The sequence below is a fragment of the Podarcis muralis genome, chromosome 10 (genome assembly GCF_964188315.1).
Source record: "Podarcis muralis chromosome 10, rPodMur119.hap1.1, whole genome shotgun sequence".
In the NCBI taxonomy this organism is placed as follows: Eukaryota; Metazoa; Chordata; class Lepidosauria; order Squamata; family Lacertidae; genus Podarcis; species Podarcis muralis.
Window position 1 is genome coordinate 49,179,130 of NC_135664.1, and position 25,573 is coordinate 49,204,702.

Sequence of the window (25,573 nt, forward strand, 5' to 3'; positions counted from 1 at the left end):
TTCCAAATTAAAAATAATATTACAAAAAGCATTATAGTGATGGGCAATGTATGTCTGAACATATTTAGATTTGTAAATACTTTAAAGAAAATTGAAGCCCTCGAGTGAAAGACTTCAATATTTTCCCCAGAAAAGTTGAGAGAAAGTAATGGGATGCAACACATCTTATGGGTGTTCCCCCCAAATTAAGAAGTTTGGGGCAGAAATAATAAAAGAAGCAGAAATAATAACATGATCAATCTTACCATAGGACATTTTAATTGTTCTGTTTGGTAACACTGAGGGTTAGCTCTGGCAGACGACAGAGAATTAGCCCAGCATTTATTATTTATTCATAAAAATATTTATATACAACTATTCATTTAAAAAAACCCTGAGTGGTTTACAACAATTATACATAAAACCATACAATAAAAATGACAGAAAAATATTGAAATCAGAAATCAGATCCCTATTATGGAAAGATGTACTTTTAACTGCCTGCATAATCCAGAAGAAATAGAAAAGTTTTCAGGAGGTGTTTAAAAGTTGAAACAGTAGATACCTTTGGAATCTCTATGGGCAGATATGTCACAATACTGAGCTGAAGACACTACAGGCTTAGTTTCTTGCTTTTGGCAAATGAGCCTCATAGGATCATAGAATTGTAAAGTTGGAAGAGACCCCATCTGGTCCAATGCCCTGCAATGCCAGCTCTAACTTGCCATCTTGGGGAACAACCAGCAATGCTCCCACAGATGAGGACTGGCACCTTATTTTCTGAAAAAAGAGAGCACTGTATATATTTATAAATAAACCATATATCCTAAAGACACTGCAGTCTCCACTGTTCCTCATTCCAAAGAGACTGAGCCCTGGGTATATAGTGCCTGGAACCCCTGGAATCTCTCACCACTCAGAAGTTGAGGTGGTATGCAACAACATAAAGCCGAGCGGCCAGAATTAAAGACAAAAATTTCCCCCTGAGAGGCTCCAGTTTGTGATAGGAAGAGAGAGAGAGAAACTTTTTATCTTTTCTATCCTACGGGGTTTGTATGTTTGGGAATTCAGTGGGCAGGACGAGTCCCTGAATGTTTATCTTCACTATTTGTTCTGCTATACATTTTCTGACACACAATAATATTTCGCCAAACTAGATATGGCACTATTAATATTTAGCCTTGACAGGCTTGCTTTTTAAAAAGAAATACATAAATACATAAATAGCTGACATAAAAGGAGAGGGAGATGGGGCAGCAGGGTGGGGGGAAGAGAGAAATTCAATTCAATTCACCTTTAAAAGCAAATGTACTTAATCCACACTTTCCAGAACAATACGAAAACTGAAATACAGCTATCCTTCTGTCTGTCTGTCTGTCTGTCTGTCTATCTATCTGAAAATAACAAACAGAATGCTCTGCAAAAATGTGTGTATTAGGGAAAATGGCATAAAAATGTGTATACTGTATTGGGGGGGGGGGAGAATTTGTATGCTGGTGAATTTTCCCGAGGACATTTTAAAAATACCTAAATAAATCACACGTTGATATGAAGCTGTGGAGAACTGAAGACTGGGGGGAAATGAGAACTGGGCAGACACTGAAACAGAGAGATTTATCCCTTTTTAGGGCAAACAGGTCTGTGTTGTGAGAGGAGGGGGGCACTTGTCCCTGCTGCCATTCCTACAGAACCAAAGAACTGTAGACTTGGAAGGGACCACACACAAGCACACCCCCCCTCTGCTTTTCACAATGGGAAGAAAGCTCAATACTAGTGACAAAAGGAAAGACAACAGAATGATGTTCATGTATGTCCGTGAGGCATGCCCACTCTCAAGTCTTGGCAGAGGGCAGGGGTGGTCTGCAGCTTGTTCCCAAAATGCTTGTCCTCACAGAGAGGCTTGGTGCCTTTCTGAATAACTTCTGATAGTTGCTGGTGTACAGATCCTGCTTGACTCTTAGAGGCTTCCGCCATGGTCTTGGAGCCAGGGAAGAAACAGTATTCACCTATCTGGCTTAATAAAACTGGGCTACTGTTGCCACCAGGTTGGAATAAAAGGAAGCCCTTGTGTTTAGGCTCATCTGGGGAGAAAGGAAGCCTAAATCTTGGGGTTTGGGGCATGCTGGTGACATAGTCACTAAATGAGTCCTGGGACACGACTGGAGCATTAGCTGGGTGCACAGGACCTGCTTCCTTCTTCTGGTCCAGCTGTGAGCTTGATATATCATCCCTGGTTGGGGTCAATTGAGAGGCAGCTGTGGCCATCCCAGAACAGAGAAGGCTTCCATCCTTTGAAGTCAACAGAGGTGAGGGGAGCAAGAAGTCCCTCTCTTTACTTAGTGATAGATCTTCGGTGGCAATGTAGTCTAAGGACTCATTTTGACCGTGGTTCTTCGTGCTAGTAAGCCTTTGTGACCTCAAACCTTCATTTGCCTCCTTCTCCAACCTGTCACTTGCCACTCGGCTTTCTTGCCTTTGAATAAGTTGTTGCTTCTCCTGCTCTCGGACAAGGACAGGAGACGCTGGCAGCTCTTCCTCTTTCCCCACAGGTAGAAGCTGCTGGAAACTAGAGCAATGAGGCAGTCCCACAAATTGCGGAGCCACAGGCGTCTCCTTCTTTTCCAAAGAGGCAACTTTCAAGTCCTTCTGGTTCTCAGGAGAAGAGGACTCTGGTGGGAAGAGTAAGTATGGGCCATCAAAATCAAACTTCCGAGCCTTGCGGCTACAGAGTGGCTTGTCAGGCTGATCCAAAAATTGTCCGGCATTGGCCACAGGAAGTTCTGTTCCTTTCACATGCTGGAAGGCAGTGGAATGTGGTGTTGTTTTCCCTGAACTGGAGGCTTCAAGATGCTCTGGGTGACTAACCAGCCTCTGGCTGCAGCAGAGGAAATAAGTGGAGAATGTTAGTCAGTAAAGAGAGATCTTCCCACCAAAACAGGTTACTCCAAGACAATACCCCTACTCAAGCATTTGCCTGAGTGTGTGTAGGCTAAATGTGGGGAGTGGGCAGGGGCATACATGCAAGTCCCACCTCAGCATCCTCCCATGCACCAACTCTGTTGAGAGGGAAGTCTGAGGAGGAATTCATCTGAAGATGCTGGGATCAGGAAACCTGTCTTATCAGGCCATAGCTCAGAGCCAGAGCATCTGTTTTGCATGCAGAAGGTCCCAAGTTCAATCCCCAGCTAGTGGCTAACTTGGGTACTATAGCACCCCGTGCGAGACCAAAATTTGGTGTACAAACACCCAGTCCTCGCATTGTCTTCCCAAAAGTGGTTAAGGCAGTGCGTGGCTCTGGAAAGAGGTGTAAGGGCTCTGGCATGGTCCTAGAGCCCTCCTACCTCCTTCCCAAAGCTGGGTAAGCACCAACTAGGCTTTCAGAAGGAGCTGGGAAGACTCTAAGACCCTGTCAGAGCCCAACACCTCCTTCCCACAACCCAGCACCTTGCTTACTAGGCTTTGAGATTTTGCCCCCTTGGCTCAGCAGCCACCCCTGCCACCAACATCTCCAGGTAGGGCTGAGATTGTCCCCTGCCTGAAACGAAGTGGGTGGGGGCTGCTTGACAATTAGTGTAGACAATACTGAACTAAATGGACCAATGGTCTGCGGCTTCTTTCTATGTGCCCACTTTCCGAGCCATTGTTGGCTTGCTAGTGAACAGGAAGCAGCTAATTAGAGTGACAGAAACCAGTACAATTCTTTGCCCCCTGCTCAGAGGAAACCCCGCTGAGTTAAACAGCGCTTACTCACAAATAAATGTGTATAGGATTGCTGCCTTAGTGTATACATGGCCTGGAATCATACCAGCTAGTTTTCTGAGAATGCCTTGGACAAGCAGTGTGTCCTTCCTTTAGATGTACTCACCTTTCCAACGTACAGCTGTTCACTTCCTCCCTAGAGCTCTGGCTACTACTGTCCTCTGAGCCATTTAGCAACTCTAGTCTCTGAAAGGATACAAGGGCAGTGTGAGGATACAAGTTAAACACAGGGTGTTTGCGGGTGAGACCATGTCCCAAGTGCGTTAGTAATACAGGGCATCTGCATATTCCTGCTTTCTCATGGGCACCTGTGTGCTGGTTTAATGACCATACACAGCTGGTCTCATCTTCATTCAGATCCTACCTTGTGTATCAGTTAGGTGGATCAATGGTTTGACTCTAATAGAAGGGAATTTCCTACGTTTCACATTTTCAGACTGTTCCAGTGCAGATCTTGGCTCAAAAAAAAAAAAAAATCAAGATATCTTTCCTTTTTCAAAACAAGATGTACACCATACATTGAAAGCACTTTTATATATCACTTTAACAGTCATGGTTCCCCCAAAGACTCCTGGGAACTGTAGTTAGTTCAAGGTGCTGGGAATTATAGCTCTGAGAGATTTCTCCTAAGAATTATAAGCACCCTTACCAAACTAGAGTTCCCAAGATTCTTTGAGGTAAGCCATGACTGTTTAAAGTAGTATAAGAGAGTTTGAAATGCATGGTTTTGAAAATATGGATTTAAATGCAGTTGTTCATGTGGATATTTTTTTTTAATGTGGAAATGGAATGAAGCAGACTTGGGGTGAATCAGTCAGAAGTGACATGGGCCTGAAATTGGTCACCCACATGGGAGAGCCTTAATGTCCTTGGACCATGACCAAGGCCAAACACACAGTGCTGAAGTATCTCATGGAAGATGGTTCAATACAAAAAAGTATCAGAAGGAATGCCTTCAAACAAAGAAGCCCAGTACACTTTTGCAAGGCAGAAGCAGAGATGCTAATTCCAGTCTAAAGGAAATCTCTCTCACCGGGAAAAGGTTTGGGAGAAGAAGCGTCTTGGGAGGGTGTGGGATGGCTTCCTTCCAATTCTTGCTCTTCCTGTAATGAAGACATTAAAGCAACGTCAGTCAGACCAAGAAGAGTTTCCATTTGCTCTCTGTGGTTGGCAAACATCAGTCCATCTATACTTCAACAAATGCCGCATGAAACAGCTTCTGAATGGAAGCTGCTCAATGTGGCATCCATAGGATTGTTCACTGCTTGAACCAGCACCACCACGTTAGAAGGATCTCCACATTACTGCTGTTGCCACCCAAAGTGTTTTCAAGTGTTTTCCACATGCTGTTTCAACCACAGTGATGCATGGTCTTTATTCCAGATGTTGAGAGGATGTCTAAAATAATAGATGACATTTGGTTGCTGCCAGCTAAGCAACCAGGCAAATCTGGCAGTGCTGAGAGCATGTGGTCAGCAGATTCTTAGTCATTTAAAGCCTCCATTTCACCTGGAAGCAGCAGAATGAGAGATGAGACAGCCAGGACCTCTCAATTAGCTTGGGTTAGAGACCAAGTCAATTTGGCTCCCCCCTCCCCACAACAGTTTCCATTCAAGCTACTCATTATGCACATTAGATGTGGACTGAAATTTGGCTGAACATTCTTCAACAGGAGACTGAAATTGTCCACAATACTATGTTGATGGGGGGGGGGGGAGGTAAGAAAATTCTCAGAAAACCCAAATTTTCTTTAGGTCAGCCGACTTCCCCACTCCCAATTTTGCATCCTGGGAATAGGAGAGAGAATTTGGGGCACAATTTGCAGATCTACTTTTAATTTTGTTTCATGCTATTTTAATATTGTCGAAAGAAACAGTGGGCTTGGCCTCTGCACCTTCCACTTCTTGTCTTTCAGCTCACTGCTCCCTTCAAACAGTGGCATTAACAGACGAGAAATTTATGAGAAAGGTACTGAAAGTTTCTTTTGCAGCCTTCTCCAAAACTGCTGGAGAATTCCACCCTAGCCAGAGACTGTTCAGCAGCAACAACACCCCAACACACAAACACATTTTGCAATGCACAAAGAGGGTAAGGATTTTTGGAATACCCTCACCCCCTTCAACCCTTATAAAAATGAGTATATCGCTTTTAGAACTGACACCCGAATTTCCTTGTTTTCCTCTTCCCTCCTCACCCCTTAACCCTTTTGTGTCATGCCTTTGGATTGTATGCTTGTGGGCAGGAACCACAATGTTTTTAATCTGCACACAGCACAGAATAAATTCTATGCACTTTGTACATGACAAATAATAATAACACTGCCATGACACTATGCCACCCAGCGTAGCCTGCATGTATATACATATTTCAGATGCAGAAAGGGTGGAGAACACTCCTCTTTGTGGATGTTAACAAATTGTGAGCTGTCCATGTGCAATGCATCACCAATGCGAATGTATGTTCTGGAATATTTATAGAGGTGTGGGTAAAAAGACAATACCCAGTCCACATGACGAGCAGCTGTATGCCATGGACTGTGGCATGGACTATATGGCAACAGCCACCACTTGAGAGCTCTGCAACCCCTTGTAGCCAGTTCCCACCCTCCACTTCACTATTGTGTGCCAATGTATCCAGATGCCCAACCCATTTGCAACACATGCTTACCTGAGAAGATAACTATGGCAAAAGCACATGCCTGCCATCATCACAATGACAGAGACTGCTGCAATCAGTATAATGCTCCAAGGAGGCACAACTGAAACCAAACAGAAGATTGCAACATCATCAGAATGCTGAGAGATCAATTGAAAGGAAAGTTAAAGCAAATTGCACTTCAAATTTGAAAACTGACTTTGAAATCAAAGCAGCGTTGCCTTTGCTTCAAGTGTTCTTAAGATGTCACACCCAGGGAAAACATTAGATGCATGCCAAGCAGACTTCCGGACTGAGCTACTGTAATGTGCCCTCAGCATCAGCGGCAGAGCATATGCACGCACTGCCCAGGGCGGGGTGTGCTCCCGAGGGGGGCGTGGCGTGGAGGGTGCCCTCCCACACACCACAGTTCAGGGTAGGAGATGTCAGGAGCTTGGCATACACTTGAGTAGGACCCTGGCAGAGACACCATGCTCAACTGCCATGTTTTCTGCCTTCTGGTTGATTGTTCGGGAGCTTCAAAAGCTTTCTTCTAACCGACACTGGCACACTTAGGGATCTGCAGAGTTTGTGCAGTTTGCGTAACAGACCTCAGCAACTCAGCATTTTGGCTAATCTACCTTATTTACATATAAACACACACGGAGCACTGCAACATGACTCCCTCTCTCTCTAGCATCAGACAGCAAAGAGAAAAAGAACAAAGGACAATATTCCCACTTCACGGAACACAATAACACAAACATCCTGTTTCCGTCACTTCCCAATCTGTGGAGTCAAAACATATACCGTCATGTGATAGACAAAAATCCCATGCCTGCAATCATGGAGCAGGAATTCTAACAGGAGAGAGGCAGGGAAGCTGCTGCTCACTTGTCTCCTGTTCTCCGCAGGAGCTACTGCGGCCGGGTGCACCTCGCCACGGCTGAGGAGAGCTGCTCTCTGCCGCCAGGTCAGAAGAGCTGCTGCCGCCAGGCACGAGGTGTGCCGCCCACTCGCCTGCCATTTTGTCATGACACCTGGGGCAGACCACACCCACTGCACCCCCCTTCCTACGCCTCTGCTCAGCACATGCCTGTCCATACCACCCCTTCAGCATATCACCTTCTGAAGACAGCAATAGAACCTTTTCCCCTAGAGAAGAAAGGTGGACTAGAGCCCTTGTTTGGAAACTCCATTTGTGGCTTACCCCTGTGTGTTGTCCAGTCAATTTCCTTGCTCCATTCACTCCATGGACCATCATATGAGTAACCATGGACTTTTGCCCGCACCTTTGCTGTGTAACTTGTGTCCTGTTCCAGCAACTCTGAGGGGAAGGTGAACCATGTGTCATCACTGTTGCCCAAATGGTCCTGAGAAGAGAAAAGAGGAGAAAAACGAGGGAGGAGATAACACTTTGCTTTTCTCAAACTACTGTATTGGAGCACAGTTTATTTACTGCTCACCTCCGAAGGCTTTCCGGTTTTCCAGTATGAGATTTGATATGTCTCTGGAATTCGCAGAGTCGAATTCCTAACTTCCCATTTGAGGCTGTACTCCTGGTTGTCCTGGGTTGACACAGACAGCTTGAAAGGTGGGCCTGCCTTGACTGGAAAACAAAGGATGCATCAAGAACAGAAACCTATCTCTTGTTAACCTGTTAAAGAGTATTTGCGAGGGTAAGGTCAGGGCGAGCCCAAGAAAAGCAGGAGTTTACCCCCAGGAGCCCCTAGGACTTCACTGAGGGACTAGGATGCATTGCCAGCTCCCTTGGAGAAGTGGCAACACCAAAAGCATCCTCAGAGTCTCAGACTGATGTGCTTCTTTCCTTATGGAGTGTCTAATTCATTTTATGTCATTATAAACCTTGTTCCCTCCGTAACGGGACAAGGGTCTTCCATTCAGCTATGGACCAGATCTAGACTTGCTCAGCTCCCACAAGTTTGTTGTACCTTTTCCCTTCAGAGTCTTGGCCCTCACTTGGTCTCCCTGTAAGAGGCACTGGCACTGGGTTCGGCCACGTGACTTTGTCTTATCCTCACATTTGCTTCTTCATGACTGCATACAGGTGACATTGCCCAGGTAAGTCACAAAGCAAAGCAAAATCATAGGAGCCCCGCCTGTACCCCATAGAATTAAGCTTTGTGGACTCTAAAGGGGCCTTACTGTGTTTTGCTGCCTCCATCACTTTCTCTTCCTCTTTTGGCTGCACAGTCACAAGATATTGGCTTATCCTCTTGGGGTTGGTGACATTGATCAAACAGCTTTGCAGGACATATCGGGTGGAAGGCAGTTCCATTTGAAGGACTGGAGAGCATTCCTTCTCTCTAGGAACAAGGAAGATACAACAAGAGGAAGTTAAGGTATTTTTTTTTAAAAAGGCAAGGATATTTGGAGGTATTTTTGCTTCATACAGAAAATCTCACCCTGTTTCTGGGCTGGCTTTGTAGAAGAGTGTGAATGAGACTGAACTTGTGACCTCTTGACGCACCTCCCAGCTGCAATTTAGCTGATCAATGCCATTAAATAGACAGCGGAGGTTCTTGGGCTGAGCTTCTGCATCATCTAATGGGAGAAACCAGAAAGAATAAGCCCTGTCTAGGGTCATGCAGAGCTTGGCAAAAGCTAACACAGGGAAGTAACATTGCGGAGGGATTTGGTAAGAAGTGCAACTAGAAATGAAAAAGGGGGTCCATTAAATATCAGGCTTCTCAAATAAGACAAACCAAACTATATAACACAAAACACTTCATTGATCAAAACAGAAATAGGGGTTGTCCTGCAGAGAAGACACCAGTGCAAATTAACTGTCATTAGTGTTGTGGAAGCCACCAATGAGTAGATCAGAAATGGGGAGCCTGGGTCCTCCAAATATTGCTAGACCAGACGCAGACATCAAGGCCAAAGGTCAGGGAGCATCCAATGAATTAATTCCAAAGGAAACAGAAACTATGTACACAGTGCATCCCTGGAGTCCTCACCACTTGTTGAATTAAGGGGCATGGAACAATAAGATGGGAAGTGGGTTAGTAAATGTGAGGGAAGCCTTGTATCCAATAGGCTTAAGTCTATTTAGAATGAGTGCAGCTGAAGGTACCATCACCTCCTGGTCCAATATTGGATGTCATGGACAAGGCAGATCAGAGTTTACAGCTTCTGACATGCTCCAAGAAAGGTTGAGAGCAGACTGAGTCATTATAAGCATCTTCTGGAGACTTATGATCTTCTGGCTCAGGTGTCTCCTGATCTCCAGCAGCAGATTCAGAGTTCTGCACTTGGTCAGACTCCTTAGCTGTAGACTTTGCAGCCCATGACCTTGAGTCTTGATTGCTGCTGGACTCTGGGGTCATGACAGGTACAGGTTAACTCCAACAGACGTCCCATCATGTTTAGAGGTGAACCACCAGCATCATGGAGTTCTTTCCAAGAGTGATCGAAATGTCTGGGTGTGTCTCAAATCTTCGCTTCATCTCAGTGAAAAACTTGAAGCTTCTTCACAAGCTGCTTAATGGCATCACAAACACAAAGCTGATGGTGGGCACCAAGTTGGGAAAGGCTGCCCAACACCATGGGTGTCTACAGAAGAACAGCGATGAGATATGCATGTGCAAGAGCATCCAGAGTGCAACTCATCCAGAGCTAATCTTCCAGCATAAATCTTATCCAACTGGCATGCAGCTCTTCCAACACCTTAGAACATACAGCCATAACCATAAGGAAAAACCATCTCTTTGCAGTATTACCTTTCCATGTTTTCGGTGTCTCCCAATAGACTTCATGGCTCCATTTACTGTAATGACCAACAAGACCACTGCCTTGTCTTGGTTTGCTTCGAACGCGAGCAACATAGGGGCTCCCAGGCATAAGGTAATCGTGGAGGAAAAGGCATCTGGAGGTGTTTGGCACCAAGATAGAAGTGGAATCCTAGCAAGGGAGAGAGAGAAATTTGCATAGAGGGTGGAAAGAAAGATAAATACATTTCCATAGTCGAGCGGGGGGACACCATATATCATATACTCTATGTACTCCAGCCACCCATTCTCACGGGGGCCAGCTTTGGGGCCTATAGCAAGCCAAAAGTGGGAGCTAATCACAGCAGCACTCCCAACGCTTGTTCTCTCCAGCAACTGGTATTCAGAGGTCTATCACCTCTGATACTGGAGAGAGTATAGAGACATCATCCCTAGCAGCTACTAATAGCTTTATCCTCTTTGAAATTGTTTAAACTCATATTAAGGCCATCCAAGGTGGCGGTCATTATATCTTGGGGTAGTGAATTCTATAGTGCTACCTTCTGTACTCCATTTAAAACTCTTAATTTTTGAAAATCAGTCAGCGCTTCTACTAATGGTATCGAATACACTTCTTGTGTAGAATAATATTTTGTGGTGGTTTTTTCTAATAATAATAATAATATTCATTGCATGACTAAGTGCAGGCAGAAATGTTGATGTGATACCTATGTTGATCATAGATACCTCCCAGAGTTCCCAGCGCCTTTTGTAGGTCACTTCAAAATCCAGGGCTCCATCCAGCCAATGTCTTTTATTTGTTCCACCCCCTGCTTCCCAAGCCAATAGGTAGTCACCATCCTCTGTGACAACAACATCTCGAACCTGGGGTGTAGGAGGTTGTACTGGAAGAGTGAATAAAGAAAAATACAGGTTAATCTTTGCTCAGGTGGAAAGGTACAGATCTGCCTATGGTACCTGCGTGGTACATGACAGAAGGCCTCTTCTTGTATCTACCTCCTGCTGACTGTATCTAAGAATGTCTTTCTCTATGCATTCCTTCAATCTGAAGTTCAGAGGGGGGCCTTTTTGGTGGTGGCCCTCGGGCTATGGAACACTCCCCATAGGGAAAGTCACTTACCATCTATGTTGTCACTTTTTCAGTGTCAGGCTAAAAACCTTTCCTTCTCCCCAAGTCTTTTAAGACCACCTAATTTTATTCCCTGTCTTCTGCTTGGCTCTTGGAGTTTTAAGATTTACTGTGCAATTGTCCTACAAGCATTGTACAGGTGTTTTAACTGATCCGTACAATGCTTAGACAAGTTGCTTTATAAAGCATCTAACAAAGTATAACAAATAAATCTTCATTTCTTGCACCTTGGACCTATCCACTCTTAACTGGAACAGGAGGCAATTGGTTTCAGTGGAATTTCCCACCCTGGAGGTGTGCTTAAGATTGCAGCTTGTGGATCAATTCAAGAAAGCAATAAAGATGGTTTAGTTGACATTCAGTCAAGGCCCAAGGTCTATTGATCCGATGTCTTCACCAACAAAACACTGATTGTGTCAGCTTTAGAAGTCTAACTTAATGATATTTCAAATATTTTTACATCGCAAAGAGATGACAATGTGAAACTGCTAAATTACAAAAAATTGAGAGGTTCAATGCTATCTCCTGTGGAATGAACGAAGACATAGACGTTCTAGCACATTATGTGCATTAATTGGTTTCCCAATGTCAGGCTGTCTCAGTTATCAACAACTTTGCAACTCCCGTGCAGCCTTGGAATTCCTACTGCTAATCTCAAACTCTTGAACTTTGGTCCTTGCTCTTGGACTGGACTGATTGTTGCTAATCCTTTTCCTTGTAATAGCACCTGGCCTGGATTCTACTCTTTCCAAGCCACTGAGTTTGTGCCTAAGTGGGCCTGTTATTGGTTTGGGGAAGGAGGCTGGGCACATGCTGTACATGAACCTGAATGCCCTCTGCTGCACTTTCCTGAACCAAATGATTTCCTGAAAGTGACTCCACTTGCTTCAGAGGTTGCCAACGTGGTGACTGCCAGATGTTGTTGGACTCCAAGTCTCATCAGCCTCAGTCAGCATAGCCAATGGCTAGGGATGATGGGAGCTGGAGTCTAACATCTGGATGGCACTACGTTGGCTACCTGTGGCCTAGATGGGACACTGCTTGTTCTGACCCCTCTAGACCCCATCCTAACCTTTCCACATCACCATCAGTGGCTGCCCTAGACCACCAAGATTTGACTAAATTAAGCCCACTGCCGCATCCTCCATATGAGATTTGGCACGCTGCAGAACAGGATATTTAGGGGAAGACTGACATCAACTTCTAGGAGCATGCATCTCTACTGAACATCTCCAAAACAGTGTGAGGGCATGACTTAGAGGGAAGAAGTGGGTTCTTAACAAATGAGAGAAAATAATTCAGGGTGAGAAGAATCAGAAGGATGGAAATATTTAAGCTCCCCTTTCTTGCTGGCTGAGGCTGATGGAAGTTGGAGTCCAATAACATCCTTGCCACTAAAGGTTCTCCATCCCTGATTTCAATGTTCACCACAGACTCAGAATGCCATATCTTCATCAAATGTCTACTTGGGCTCTCAGCACATTCAGATTTAAAATGAGCCCCCCAAAATCTATTTTTGTTTCATCCTGATGGTGATGTGGGAAGGTTATGGTGGGGGCTAGAGGGGTTACCATACATTAACCTAGACCAGGCATGTCCAAAGTGCTGCCCAGGGGCTGCGTCACTCCTTGGGTCGACCAATCTGGTCAGCCCGGGGGGCGTGGCTAAATAAATAAATAAATGCTACAATACATGTTCAGGACGTTGATGCTGCAGCAATGGCGGTGGCAGAGGGGCAGCCGCTGCATTAACCCAGTGCCAGATTTATGTATAGGCTAAGTAGGCTGAAGCCTAGGGCCTCTAAATCTAGGGGGTCTTTCCAGCCAGCCCGCTCCCCAGCGAGCAGTCTCCCCTCTCCAAAAATTGCAAACCCAAGACTTCATGCGAGGGCAAGACAACTCGGGCCTCTAGGTCTAGGGGGCTTCATCAGCCTACCCTCTCCCCAGTGCCGCAATCTCCCATCTCCCAAAATTGTAAACCCAAGACTTCATGCAAGTGCAAGGCAACTCAGGCCCAGCAACTATGAGACTCAGGGCTAGCCAGTGGGGCCCCAGTTCACAGCTTGATTTGGCTTGTTGTTGTTTTTTTTGTAGGGCCCCAGTTCACAGCCAAAGTCTGCAAAATATTATAGATATAAATAAAATCCATCTAGATTGCCCTGATGCAGGGGCCAAATTGCTCCAATTGCCTTAAGGTCAGCCCTGATGAGACTATGCAGGGGTTGGACTGACAAGCCTGCACCTTCTAGGTCCCTGGTGTCACTATTCAGAGTACAGACTCAAGGACTTGTTATGGAAATAAAGCGTGGGGGGCACTTATTGGAAATCAGTTTTGTCATCTCTTCCCCTGCCAACCCCATGACAATGAGCCCAGCCACCTTTTATTCACAGTTGCATAACCACTACACTACAGCATGGCCATTAACCTGTACGTTCAACCGCTAAAATATACACCCAGTATGTAGCAATGGAGATTTATGTTACTCCTTTATGAATGAACACTATGTTTTATGAATGGACTCTGTATTTTGTGAACGACCTAAGAGCTACCAATAGGGAGCTCTAGAATCTGACATCTAACCAACTGGGTACTACCAAACAGCAACCCCTATTGCTGAAAGCAGGTAACCAGCAGGGAACGCTTCAGCTCAGCCTTTGCACTGTTGACTGAACACCCTCTGCTGTGCAGATAATGGAGAAAGCTCATAAATTGTATCCCATCTGGCATCCTGGCCATCTCTATTACGCTGGTGTAAACCCTGGTGCACCAGAAGCCCAGAATAGCAGCAAATAAAATCTGCTCATACATCAGCAACTGTTAAGGTTTATCAACCAGTTCTTCCAAAGTCTTCCTAAATTATAAAGCTCCAAAATACAGGCCAAAAGAGAGCAGGTCTGGGAAGAGCGAGGCATACAATGGGCACCACCAGTGAAAAGGCCCTGCTCTGTGTAGCTCCTGCCCTGTCATTTGATAGGATGTCCACTTGCCCTTCTTCTTGACATGGAATGCTCTCTATTGGAGTCTCCATGTCCAGTACAAAGACCATAAGAAGGGAGAACAGGGACCTTGAAGTTCCCAACAGCTGTTAAGCAAGCAAGCAAGCACAGATCACCTTTGTCACAGTCAGGACGCCTATGTCCTGGCCAGGCCTGCACCCAATCTTGTTTTTGTACAATCTTGTTTGTCCTCAGTAACCAAAATTATATTATCAACATATACAAGCAGAAAAGTTGTTTTCCTTCATTTGCAAGGAATTGTACAAAACAAAGTGGCATTAATAAAGAAAAGTTCCATCAAAACTATCCAGCAATATCAAGTTATAGGAAAACTGGTGCTATTAACAGTAATCCTTCCATTTGGTTAATTGGTTTGGCAACTTCCATGCACATGATGTGTGATGCTAATTATTTCCCCCAAGAGTTAAATGATAACTAATTAGAAGCAGCTACAGTTGAAAATGGCAAAAAAATATCTGTGAAAGGAAGAGGAGCGGGTTTGCTCAGGTGTGTTACAGGTAGTAACTGTTTGTAATGAAGTGAGAGCAGTAGTTTACTTGCTCAAATTAACAAACAAGAACGTTTTGAGAATTTAAATTCTATATCAAAATTGATTGCTTAATTGAGAAGGGGATTGTAACAAAAACACTGGGGCCCAATTTGAATAGCAGAGTGCCTGGTATCTGGTGGGCAGACCAAAGCACTCGTCAGGAGATTCAGGTGAGGGTCAGATGCCTTGTCAATCCCAGCAGGTATATAACAGGAAGACCTGGCCTGCCCAGGCCTGTTGGGAGCTGCCCAGGTAGTCTAAATCAGGTATAAATATATTTGGACACAACAAGTATACCTGATGTTATGTTCCTGTTCATATGTTGTGAACTTAAAAGTTGACAGACAACCTTTATTACTGTGTAATGTGCTTTACAATGTTCCTGACATATATTTCAGCTTTCTGGATTTATTTTTCATCTGCCCTTCAGATATGAAAGGCAGAGTGATTTAACACCTGTATAGATTTGTCATCCATCTGACAAAATGAAAAGTATGCTATTTGCAATAAACTTTGCATAAAGTTGTTGCATAAAATTTGCATTTAATTTTAATGATTCAAAGAATGTCAGGCAAAATGGTCGGGCATTGCGCATGTTCACTTCATCAAATCATGCTTCAGCTCTCATGCTATCTGCTGCTGCTGCTGCATATTGTAGTCTCCATCATCTGGGGCAACAGGTTGACAGCCCAGGAAAGGAGATGCCAGTAATAATGGAGAGCTTGTTTCTTTGAAGTTTGACCACAGTCACTGTTCTTTTCTGTGTCCTCAACACCTAAGTGTAAATGTAAGTTAAACCCAACAATTTCTGTGGGGAGCAATTCTAAAAAAAGTTCAACAAATGTTGTTGTAATGTTATTTCCCACTCCCACCTTTCTTCCATGGGATTTAAGACTGATACACAGAGCTCGTGGGTGCTCTCCGATCAAGGCACAGATCTATTTAGTTTCAGCAAGGTTGCTACACCCTGTGCTTTTCAGTGGATACCGTAATGTTTGATGTTTTATCATGTTTTTAATAGTCTGTTGGGAGCTACCCAGAGTGGCTGAGGAAACCCAACCAGATGGGCGGGGTATAAATAAATTATTATTGTTGTTGTTAGACAAATTGCATGAGTCCACCTTTCATGTTTCTGGAGGACGTGAGTACATACCATTATCAAAGAGGCTGACATTCACCTGGACTTTCAGTTCCTGATCTGGTTTGAAAATGAAGATATTATTCAACCAGACATTGAAAATTGTCTGGTTTTTGCGGCAGCTCCAATGTATCTGTGAATCTTCTTCTTTTGAATGACATGTCATCTGTGTGAGGTTATTCCTATAAGCACCAGAAAGCCTCATTTTATTTACTGGTAACAGCAAAGTTGTTAATTCTACAAGCATTCATTCACAACCCAGAGTCCCAGAGAATGAGTCTGATGATGCACAATGCTTGTTACAGCTCTATAAAAAAGATGGGCCATATAAGCTAACAGGATTGAGGGGGGATCTTGGGAGTATAGACATCCTGCCCCAATGTTTCAAACATAGAAAAGGCACTTCCTGCTGCCCAGAGCAGGGTTCCTTCAGGATAGTCACAGCCATGCCCCATTCTAAGGTACCGTATTTTTCGCACCATAGGGCGCACCGAACCATAGGGCGCACCCAGTTTTTTTGGGGGGAAATAAAGGGAAAAAATTATTTCCCCCCCAGGCGCGGGGCTGGGGCGGGGGAAGCTCGACCCCAGCCCCCAAACAGGCACCTCTCTGTAAGCCGTGGGAGCGCTCTCACTGCTTGCTGAGAGGTGCGCGAAGCCTGGACGTGCTGAGCTGAGCGCGCGCAGGCTTCAGCATGCAGGCAAATCTCCGCAAGCAGCAGGAGCGCTCCTGCTGCTTGCAGAGAGGTCCGCGAAGCCTGGACGCGCTGAGCTGAGCACGCGCAGGCTTCAGCATGCAGGCAACTCTCCGCAAGCAGTGGGAGCGCTCCCGCTGCTTGCGGAGAGGTCCACGAAGCCTGGATGTGCTGATCTCAGTGCGCGCAGGCTTCAGCATGCAGGCAACTCTCCGCAAGCAGCGGGAGCGCTCCCGCTGCTTGCGGAGAGGTATGCGAAGCCTGGAGAGCGTGAGGGGTCGGTGCGCACCGACCCCTCTCACTCTCCATGCTTCAGCGAAAGCCTGCATTCGCACCATAGGACGCACACACATTTCCCCTTCATTTTTGGAGAGGAAAAAGTGCGTCCTATGGTGTGAAAAATACGGTAATACTACCTTCTAAGATATATAACCTTACAATTATACAATAATAATAATTACAGATGCATTATAATGATCAATGCAGATCTCCATGTGCTGCCTTTCAGCTAGATCTACAAATGATTTGGAGTGTTCCAGTATCTTATTTCAGAGAGACTTAAGTTTTGTTCTGCTTGAAGTTCCGTTGTGTGTAACAAAACTTGCACACTTTTCTCTTGAAACTAAGAGCTCGTGTGCTTTTCATGTTTCTAAATGCTTGACTTTCGAACACACGGAGCTACTACTCGCTTTCTCCAGAGTGATATTAGGAGCCAATCCTTAATGACAGACTCACCTCCTTTCACTCTTATTGGCTCCAATCAGCACAAAGGACAAGAAGACATCTTCTCAGTGACTAAAAACTTCCCCTTTCATGCTGATAGGGTGGCTCTGGGACCCTGAAGGCAAGGAGCTTTCAGGGCCCCTGCTGCAGAAATAGTAATGGTTCTTCAAACCCCTGTGACTCCAGATCGCTACACCTCTGCTGCTGTCCTTAATTAACATGGGGCACAATTCTCTGCTTGTGAGATCTGGCCAGAAACCATTGTTTAGCTGGAAAAGGTTGGTAAGAGAGTACACTGAAGGTGCCTGCCCAAGAAGTTCAAGGTGGCATGCACTGCTCTCATCACCTCCCTGTTTTATCCTCCCAACCATCTTGAGAGGTAGGTTAGGCTGAGCAACAATGACTGGAACCAAGGGCACTCAGCATGGATGTAGCCAGGGGGTGCAGGAGAGCAGCTGCCCCTCCAAATCAAGTAAATAATATTTAACTAACTGACCAATTGCATCACAGATAACTCAGTTCTGCCCCTACAGCATAAAGCCTGCCCCCTCCCCCAAATAAATCCTGGCTATGCCCATGCCACTCAGTGAGCTTTGTGGGTGAGTGGAGATTTGAGCTCTGGTCTCCCAGGTCCCAGTCCTTTCCTCTAACCACCACACCACACTGACTGTCATTTTCATGCCTCTGTATCCTGCTGGCCTCCACCTCCTCTTACTCTTAACAACCACTCCTTCCTTTTTTCCCCTTTGTCAGGCTAAGTTAAGGTTCAGTTCCTCTTTCAAAGGAACACAGAAGAGGAAGATGGAAAATGGAAAGAAACATCACCACTTCATCTTCTGGAGAAGTGCCCCCCACGCCTAACAAAACCGCCCCCTTGTTATTTTTTCCTCTCCCATAAAGGGACCATAGCCCTTTTCCACACATTACAAAGAATGTGCAGAGGGGAGCATGATTGCATGTGCTGCCTCTCCTCCCATCCTCAGCATGCTCATTAAAAGGCATGCTCATTAAACAGACAATTTGTTTAATGAGGTGCAGGGCAGGAGACTGTGGCAAGGAGGAGGCGCTCTTTCTGTGAAAGCAACCTGAGGGATGGGTGAATCTGTCTACTTCTGGTCCATGCCATTTTCACATGTATTTACCCATCGGTCTGCCCTATCCCAATTCTGCATTCATCCACACCTTCTTTCCTTCCTTCCTTCCTTGAAGAATATGTATTGAATTACACATTTTAAAATGTATTTTGGAAGCCTGCAGTTGGAAGAGGACTCAAGGAGTCAAGTCCAACTGCCAGCTGATGCAGGGAATTTGCTGCTACACAGCAACCAGCCAGCCACTCCTTTAGAACTCCTAAGGAAGGAGAACACATTACCTTCCAAGTCAGCCTGTTCCACTGTGAGCACCACAAGGAAATCCCTTCTCAGTGTTTAGTTTCAGCCCCATTTCTTGCAATTTGAACCCATTAGTTTGGATTTATCTAAAATGCGCATTTTGAAACCTACCTTTCTTTCTTTCTTTCTTTCTTTCTTTCTTTCTTTCTTTCTTTCTTTCTCCCTCTCTCTCAAAATATAGAATTTTTGAAAAGAGTTTTTGAGCCGAGAACTGCACAGGAGCACTTGGAAAGTGCAAAAAACAACAACTGGTTGATAACTAAGTGAATGAATCCATACACCTGGGAGTCTGGGAGGCAGAGATCAGGCCTGTTCATATTGGGATTTGCAAAGATCCAGTTCCTCAAGCATCTCCACCCTTAGGCCCAGCAGCCTCCAGCATTATTTTTTTCATTATTCTGCAATGGATAAGACAAGGGTGGGTACCTGTTCCCCACCCCAGGTGCTTTTGGACCAACTCCCATCATCCCTGGCCATTGGCCATGCTGACTGAGGCTGATGGGAGTTGGAGTACAGCAATAACTGGAGGGCCGCAGGTTCCCTATCCTCAGGGATTAGAGGTTAGGCACTCACTGATATATGTCGCTATGAAGAAGCTTCATCTTGACAAAGTTCCTTGCATCCCGGCTTTCATTCCAGGTGCAGGCTGTGTGTGACACATAGTCACTGAAGCAGTCAAGAGTTTCCATAGGTAACTTCTCTGCAAAGGAAAGGAAAAATTCATAAGAATATAAACTGGTGTCGGGGAAGAACCAAAGAAGCAGGGAACAAACTGTTAATGAATAATACATTCTGTAATCTCTTGGTGGTTGTTCATGGATTTAAGGAACATAAATGTTCCTCTTAGCCTCATAGTCTTGAGAATGGAGGGTCTTGTGGCACTTTGAAAGAACAACACATTTATTGTGGCATGAGCTTTCAGGGACTAGACTCAATTTCATGTAAAGTATGAAGTATAATCCTAAATTCCTAAATGATTGTAGAGATGGAGAGGAGCAGGAGGAAGAACTGGCTAGCAAAATAGTTTCATTGGTGACTAGCAGATCTTTTACTGCTGAAAACACAAACAACTGGACATTGGTACACTATTTAACACATGCCATATGATGAAAATTCATAATCTTGATTCAGACCATGGGTAATCAACTTGGATTTCTGGATTGTTTTTATAAATCTCCCTGGTATCAGGTCACTCTGTAACTGTCCTTAAGATGATCCTCTTCGAAAGCAAGAACTCTGGAGGGGAGACTCCAACATGAAACCATTAATTTCACTTTATTAGAAAATTCATTTCTTTCATCTTAGGTGTGATTCAGGACTATGGATTCTTATCATGTTGCATGTTGATTCAGAGAAATCCTTGAAGAGAACCTACACATAGCTGTCTCTGAACATATTTTACCACTTTTTGTGCACATTACTTTCCTGGAGAATTGCAATTGCAGAATTTGGAGAAGTATAGATTTTGAAGAATTGCTGTGTTTCAGTTTGCGTGTTGTTTCAGAAAATGTGGGTTTGGTAGGTTCGACTTTAAATGTGGGCTACATTGAATTTCTGCTCCCTTCCTAATTGCAAAATTTTCTCTCAGTTCAGTGATTTATATTTCTACTCTGTAGGAAATGCCATCCATTCCCTTGTATGGGAGGGAAAAAAGGGGCATGCTTTGAATGACATGAGGGGTCCAAGCTAAATCTCCTCATGGTGATTCCTATGTCTCTAGATATGATTTGGGTTTTGCCTCCTCCCTCCTCTCTCTACCACATAGAAGCCCCCTAGGTCTACTGAAGTCAATTGGAGCCACCGCGTCATCTGCTTTCTCAATAACCCCACCCCTTCATTTTCATAGCCTTGTCCACCCTGGTTCCATCTCCTGGTGTAACACAGTGGTTGCCAACATGGTGCTTGCAGATGTGCATGTGCCTACAGAGGACGTGCTTTGTTTTGTGGTAACCACAATGGGTTCTCTGGCTTGCAAATATTCCCAGAAGACCCCCAAAAGTTGGTGACCCCTGCTTAAATTTGATGTGTTGGTCAGTGGGATATTATGTAAAATCATGCAAATTCACAAAGATCCATTTTAATTCTACTGGCTTCAACTTTTACCTAGATCTCATGGAAAGGTAAAGACTCTCTCTCTCTCTCTCTCTCTCTCTCTCTCTCTCTCTGTCTGTCTGTCTTCTCTTTCTCTTTCTCTTTCTCTTTCTCTTTCTCTTTCTCCTTCTCCTTCTCCTTCTCCTTCTCCTTCTCCTTCTCCTTCTCTCTATGTGTATATGTGTGTGCTTTCTCTTTTTCAATCTGTTGGTGGGGGATGGGAAGGGGAAAGAATCAACCAGAGTTGATGGTGCTCACAGCTTTTGCTCTCAAAATTCCAGATATTCTCAGAGGCCTCCAAAGGTTTGCAGCCTTTGCACTAGGGTGTAACAGAACACTCGGCATCAGAGGAGCATGGAAAAAGAAAATAAATTAAAGGAGAATAGAAAAAAGAGAGAGGGAAGAGTGAGACAATGAATACAAAACTCACGCTGAGCTTCAACAACATAAGACAAGAGGCTCAAAGCCAAGGCCACCCTGCAGATTCTCATGTTCCTCTTGTCTCTGTTTATCCTTGAATAATTGTCCCGCTCCTTGGGCTGAGCGCTGTCTGATGCCCAACTTCTTGGTACCTGTTCACGTTGCAGCTCTTCCTGGGTTACCTGCTGAAGGTGGGAGTAAAAGTGTAAATCAAGGATACTTCTCTCTTCCCACTTAACTCCAAATCTGTTATGTTCAATGAACCCCCACTCACCTACATTGCCTTGTCTGATATCTGCCCCAAACTCTTATTTGTTTTGGGGCAGTCTTCACCAACCTGCTGCTCTCCAGGCGTCTTGGTCAACAACTCCCATCAACCTCAGCCAGCATGGCCAATGACCAGGAGAGAAGGGAGTTGTAGTCTAACAAATATTTAGAGGGCACCAGTTTGAGAAGGGCTGCTGGAATAAGCAAACAGCCCAGTCGAAGTAGAGCACTTGCCATCCGTTTTGCCCTCTCTGAGCAAACAGAGAACCCTCTGCTGTAATTGTATGATAGGTGAAGCTTGAAAGCGGTAGGAAAGTTACCTGTCAGGGAAGCTCATCTGCTCTTCTCAACCAAGAAACCATGATCAGCTTTCAAGGAATGCTAGGATTCCCCAGAAGACACTCTGAAACCCCCTGGTGCCAAACCACCGCTGACTTTTAAAACCGTCTAGCGAAGTCAGCAGAAATAAAGGGCAGGATAACCACGTTCATCAAGGGCTACTAAGCATGATGGCTATGTTCTTCCTCTGCTATCAGAGGCATTATCAGTTGCTGGAAACCACAGGCCCTGCTTGCAGGCTCCCTACGGCCATCTGGTTGACCACTGTGTGAACAGGTTGCTGGATTACATGAGCCACTGGCCTGGTCCAGCAATGCTATTCTTACATTCTAATGTAAGACTGATTCAGAGCCAGCTCACCCATGAGGCTGGATGAGGCAGCTGCCTCAGGAGGCATGCCCCAAATGATATTACCCCCATTATGCTGCCCAGCTTTGCCTCTGGTCTCCCCTGTCTCTAGGAGCAGAGGGGCTGGTGGCAAAGCTCTGCGGAATATCTTCCCTCCTGCCAGGTCAGCAAAAGGGTGGGGGCGTTCTGCCACCCAGCTTTGCCACCGGCGGGGGGTAGATCTGGAAGCATGTACTGCCTGCCTGGCAGGGGGAACTGCTTATGGAGTTTGCACCCCCATCATGGAGGCAGCAGGGCATTTTGCATCAGGTGCTGAAACGCCTTGGGCCCCCACTGCTCTGATTCATCATTATGACCTCCAGAAAGAACTGCTCCGGTTTCTTTTCAGGTCAGACCGAAACTGGTCTACAGAGCTAAAACAAGGACTCTCACTCTCGCCACATCTCATGGAGAAACTTCTATGTGTGGGGATGAGAGGAAAGAATCCTGTGATCACTCAAGATCACATTAGTCATGATGTGGGTGACCCATGATCACATCTCCTGCTGACATTTTATTTGCCTAGCTGTATCTGCACCGTACATTTAAAGCACACTTACGCCACTTTAGCAGCTTCCCCAAAGAATCACAGGAACTGTAGCTGGTTAAGGGTGCTCAGAGTTGGGGGGGGGACCATTTCCCCACATGGAACTACAATTCCCAGTGTTCCCTGGGAAAAGGGAGAGGGATCAATTGTTAAACCATTCTCAGAACTCAAGCAATTGGCTTGTTTGACTTACTGTCTCAGACCTACAGTTTAACTGTGAGTTTATGGAGATTTGTTACCCTTGACTTCACTTTCCAAACTCTGGATGCTTCCAGTCTGTAGCATTTTGCATGGGGGTGGGGATTCAAAGGCATGCAGGAATTTTAGTCTGCATGATTAAAGTAGATTAAAGTTCTCTGTCATCCTAGCACAACAAATGAAAACTGGACTTCTTGCTGCTTGGAAGGTGCATCAAGGTTGTGGCATCAACAAATGGCTAATGAGAAGACATGTAAACAACCCACAAGCTTATCAGGATGAATGCTTATTGCCTTGAAAACACAGTTATGTTCCAAGGAAAGAGGGACCAGGAAAGAGACACTTCTCTAATATGCTCCATAGGAGTGTAAAATGGGCCTTATTTGGCGAATGATACTTTTATTAGGAAAAGGTTGCAGCAATCTGCATGACATGAATGGATTCACAACATTACACACCACCACCTGCCTACCTTCTGGTCCATCTGCCTCATCCCCCTGCTGTTTTATGTATCTTCTCCATCCCTTTCTTTTTAGGGCAGGGTACCAATTCCCTAGCTGGACCATAAAGAAGGCTGATCGCCAAAGAATTGATGCTTTTGAATTATGGTGCTGGACGAGACTCTTGAGAGTCCCATGGACTGCAAGAAGATCAAATGCATCCATTCTTAAGGAAATCAGACCTGAGTGCTCACTGGAAGGACAGATCATGAAGTTGAGGCTCCAATACTTTGGCCACCTCATGAGAAGAGAAGACTCCCTGGAGAAGACACTGATGTTGGGAAAGATGGAGGGCACAAGGAGAAGGGGACGACAGAGGATGAGATGGTTGGATAGTGTTCTTGAAGCTACAAACATGAGCCTGACCAAACTGTGGGAGGCGGTGGAAGACAGGAGTGCCTGGTGTGCTCTGGTCCATGGGGTCACGAAGAGTCGGACACGACTAAACGACTAAACAACAACAACAACAACAACCAATTCCCTGGCCATTGACTATAGCTGTGTCCACAGGAATGCGTGTGTGTATCATTTCCCCCCCATTGTACACATATGAGTGCTTTCAATTTCATGGCTCCAAAACCAGTCTCAATGTTTCACATTCACATTAGCAGGCAGGGCTTGAGGGGGTGCATTTGTACTATGTGTTGTTGCCCCCGCCTTCAGTTAGTACTTCCCCACCCCTTCGTGAGTTCCAGAAACTTGAGGTTCATTGTGGGCATGTACGCAGGTATTTTTCACCTGTGCACATGCATCTTTTTTTTTAAAAAAAGTCTATGGAATTGTGCAAGAGCAAGCTTCAACCAGAAGCAATGTTTCAAGTATGTTTCATGTAGACAAAATAGCCAAGGGTGTTTTTTTTTGGGGGGGGGGTTAAGAATAATTTTTGAAAGACACCTTTTTCCATCTGCCAGATTAAAAAAAGGTAAAGGTAAAGAACCCCTGACAGTTAAGTCCAGTTGTGAATGACTCTGGGGTTGCAGCGCTCATTTCACTTTATAGGCCAAGGGAGCTGGCGTTTGTCCGCTTCTGCGGACAGTTTTTCTGGGTCATGTGGCCAACATGATTAAGCCACTTCTGCCAAAACCAGAGCAGCACATGGAAACACCATTTACCTTTCCGCCAGAGTGGTACCTATTTATCTACTTGCACTTTGAGATGCTTTCGAACTGCTAGGTGGGCAGGAGCAGGGACCAAGCAACGGGAGCTCACCCCGCCGTGGGGATTCAAACCGCTGACCTTCGATCGGCAAGCCCTAGGTTCAGTGCTTTAGACCACAGTGCTACCCGCGTCCCTATCTGCCAGATTAGGGCACAACAAAAGGTTGAAAAAGTGTGCATTGTGCCTGACCGCACCAGCAGCCCACTGAGGAGCACTTCTCAAGGGCAAAGAACTGCCAGGCAGGTGCCTCTGATCATCAGCTCAAGGGAAAGGCTTCAGGGTGGAACGAATGGGACCAAGTATGCTGGTTGCTCCTATGAAAGGCTCCGGCTTCCATTTCAGAGAGAGAAAGACTGTGCTTTATCTCAGGAAAGAGTGTTTTTCTCCTGCTTTTCCTCCCCTGTCTCCTGTACCTGAAAGAGCAAAGCAGGGAGCTTCCATTTTCCTGAGTATAATGATCTGCTATCCTAGCCTTCCCCAATTGGCACTGATGAGAGTTGTAGTCCAAAACATCTGGAAGGAACCAGGTTTGGGGAGGCTATCCTATGACAATGTTCAGTTCATCAAATGCATGGGAAATGCCTTTTCTTTCCCACCCCAAAATCCAATGATTTTATCATTTAATTCTCCAAGTCTCTAGAAAGATAGTTTCCTTACCTGAAGCAAGAGATGTAATGTTTTCCTCTAGAGCCAAGGGAGGGTTAAGCCTTTTGGTCTTCTTCAGAGATATAGGAGATCTCCCATTCTTTGGTCTTCAAATAGCCTGGGTGAATCGTACATTCAGTGCCTGAGAGCTGTTCTTGAGAATTTTGTCTCGGTTTCCTTTTCTCATACGCTGCCTCCTTTCAAAATCGATTCTGGAATGGAAGAGGAAGTTGTTCTGTTTCCATTGTTATACAGATTGCACAACTTTCCTGCTTC

General features: G+C 45.1%; 1 protein-coding gene across 1 annotated transcript; it reads right to left on the reverse strand.

The window, feature by feature from the left end:
* Positions 1-239: 239 nt before the first annotated feature.
* On the reverse strand, positions 240-25,499 carry CSF2RB (colony stimulating factor 2 receptor subunit beta). Its single transcript, XM_028747748.2, has 14 exons — positions 25,310-25,499; positions 21,267-21,441; positions 19,319-19,445; positions 15,953-16,119; positions 10,851-11,008; positions 10,116-10,296; positions 8,799-8,937; positions 8,539-8,699; positions 7,839-7,981; positions 7,583-7,745; positions 6,406-6,496; positions 4,772-4,841; positions 3,845-3,924; positions 240-2,854 (listed from the first exon to the last, which is right to left on the reverse strand). Exons 2-14 carry the CDS (start codon positions 21,325-21,327, stop codon positions 1,783-1,785), a joined length of 2,613 nt encoding a protein of 870 aa, XP_028603581.2. The 5' UTR covers positions 21,328-21,441; positions 25,310-25,499; the 3' UTR covers positions 240-1,782.
* Positions 25,500-25,573: the final 74 nt, after the last annotated feature.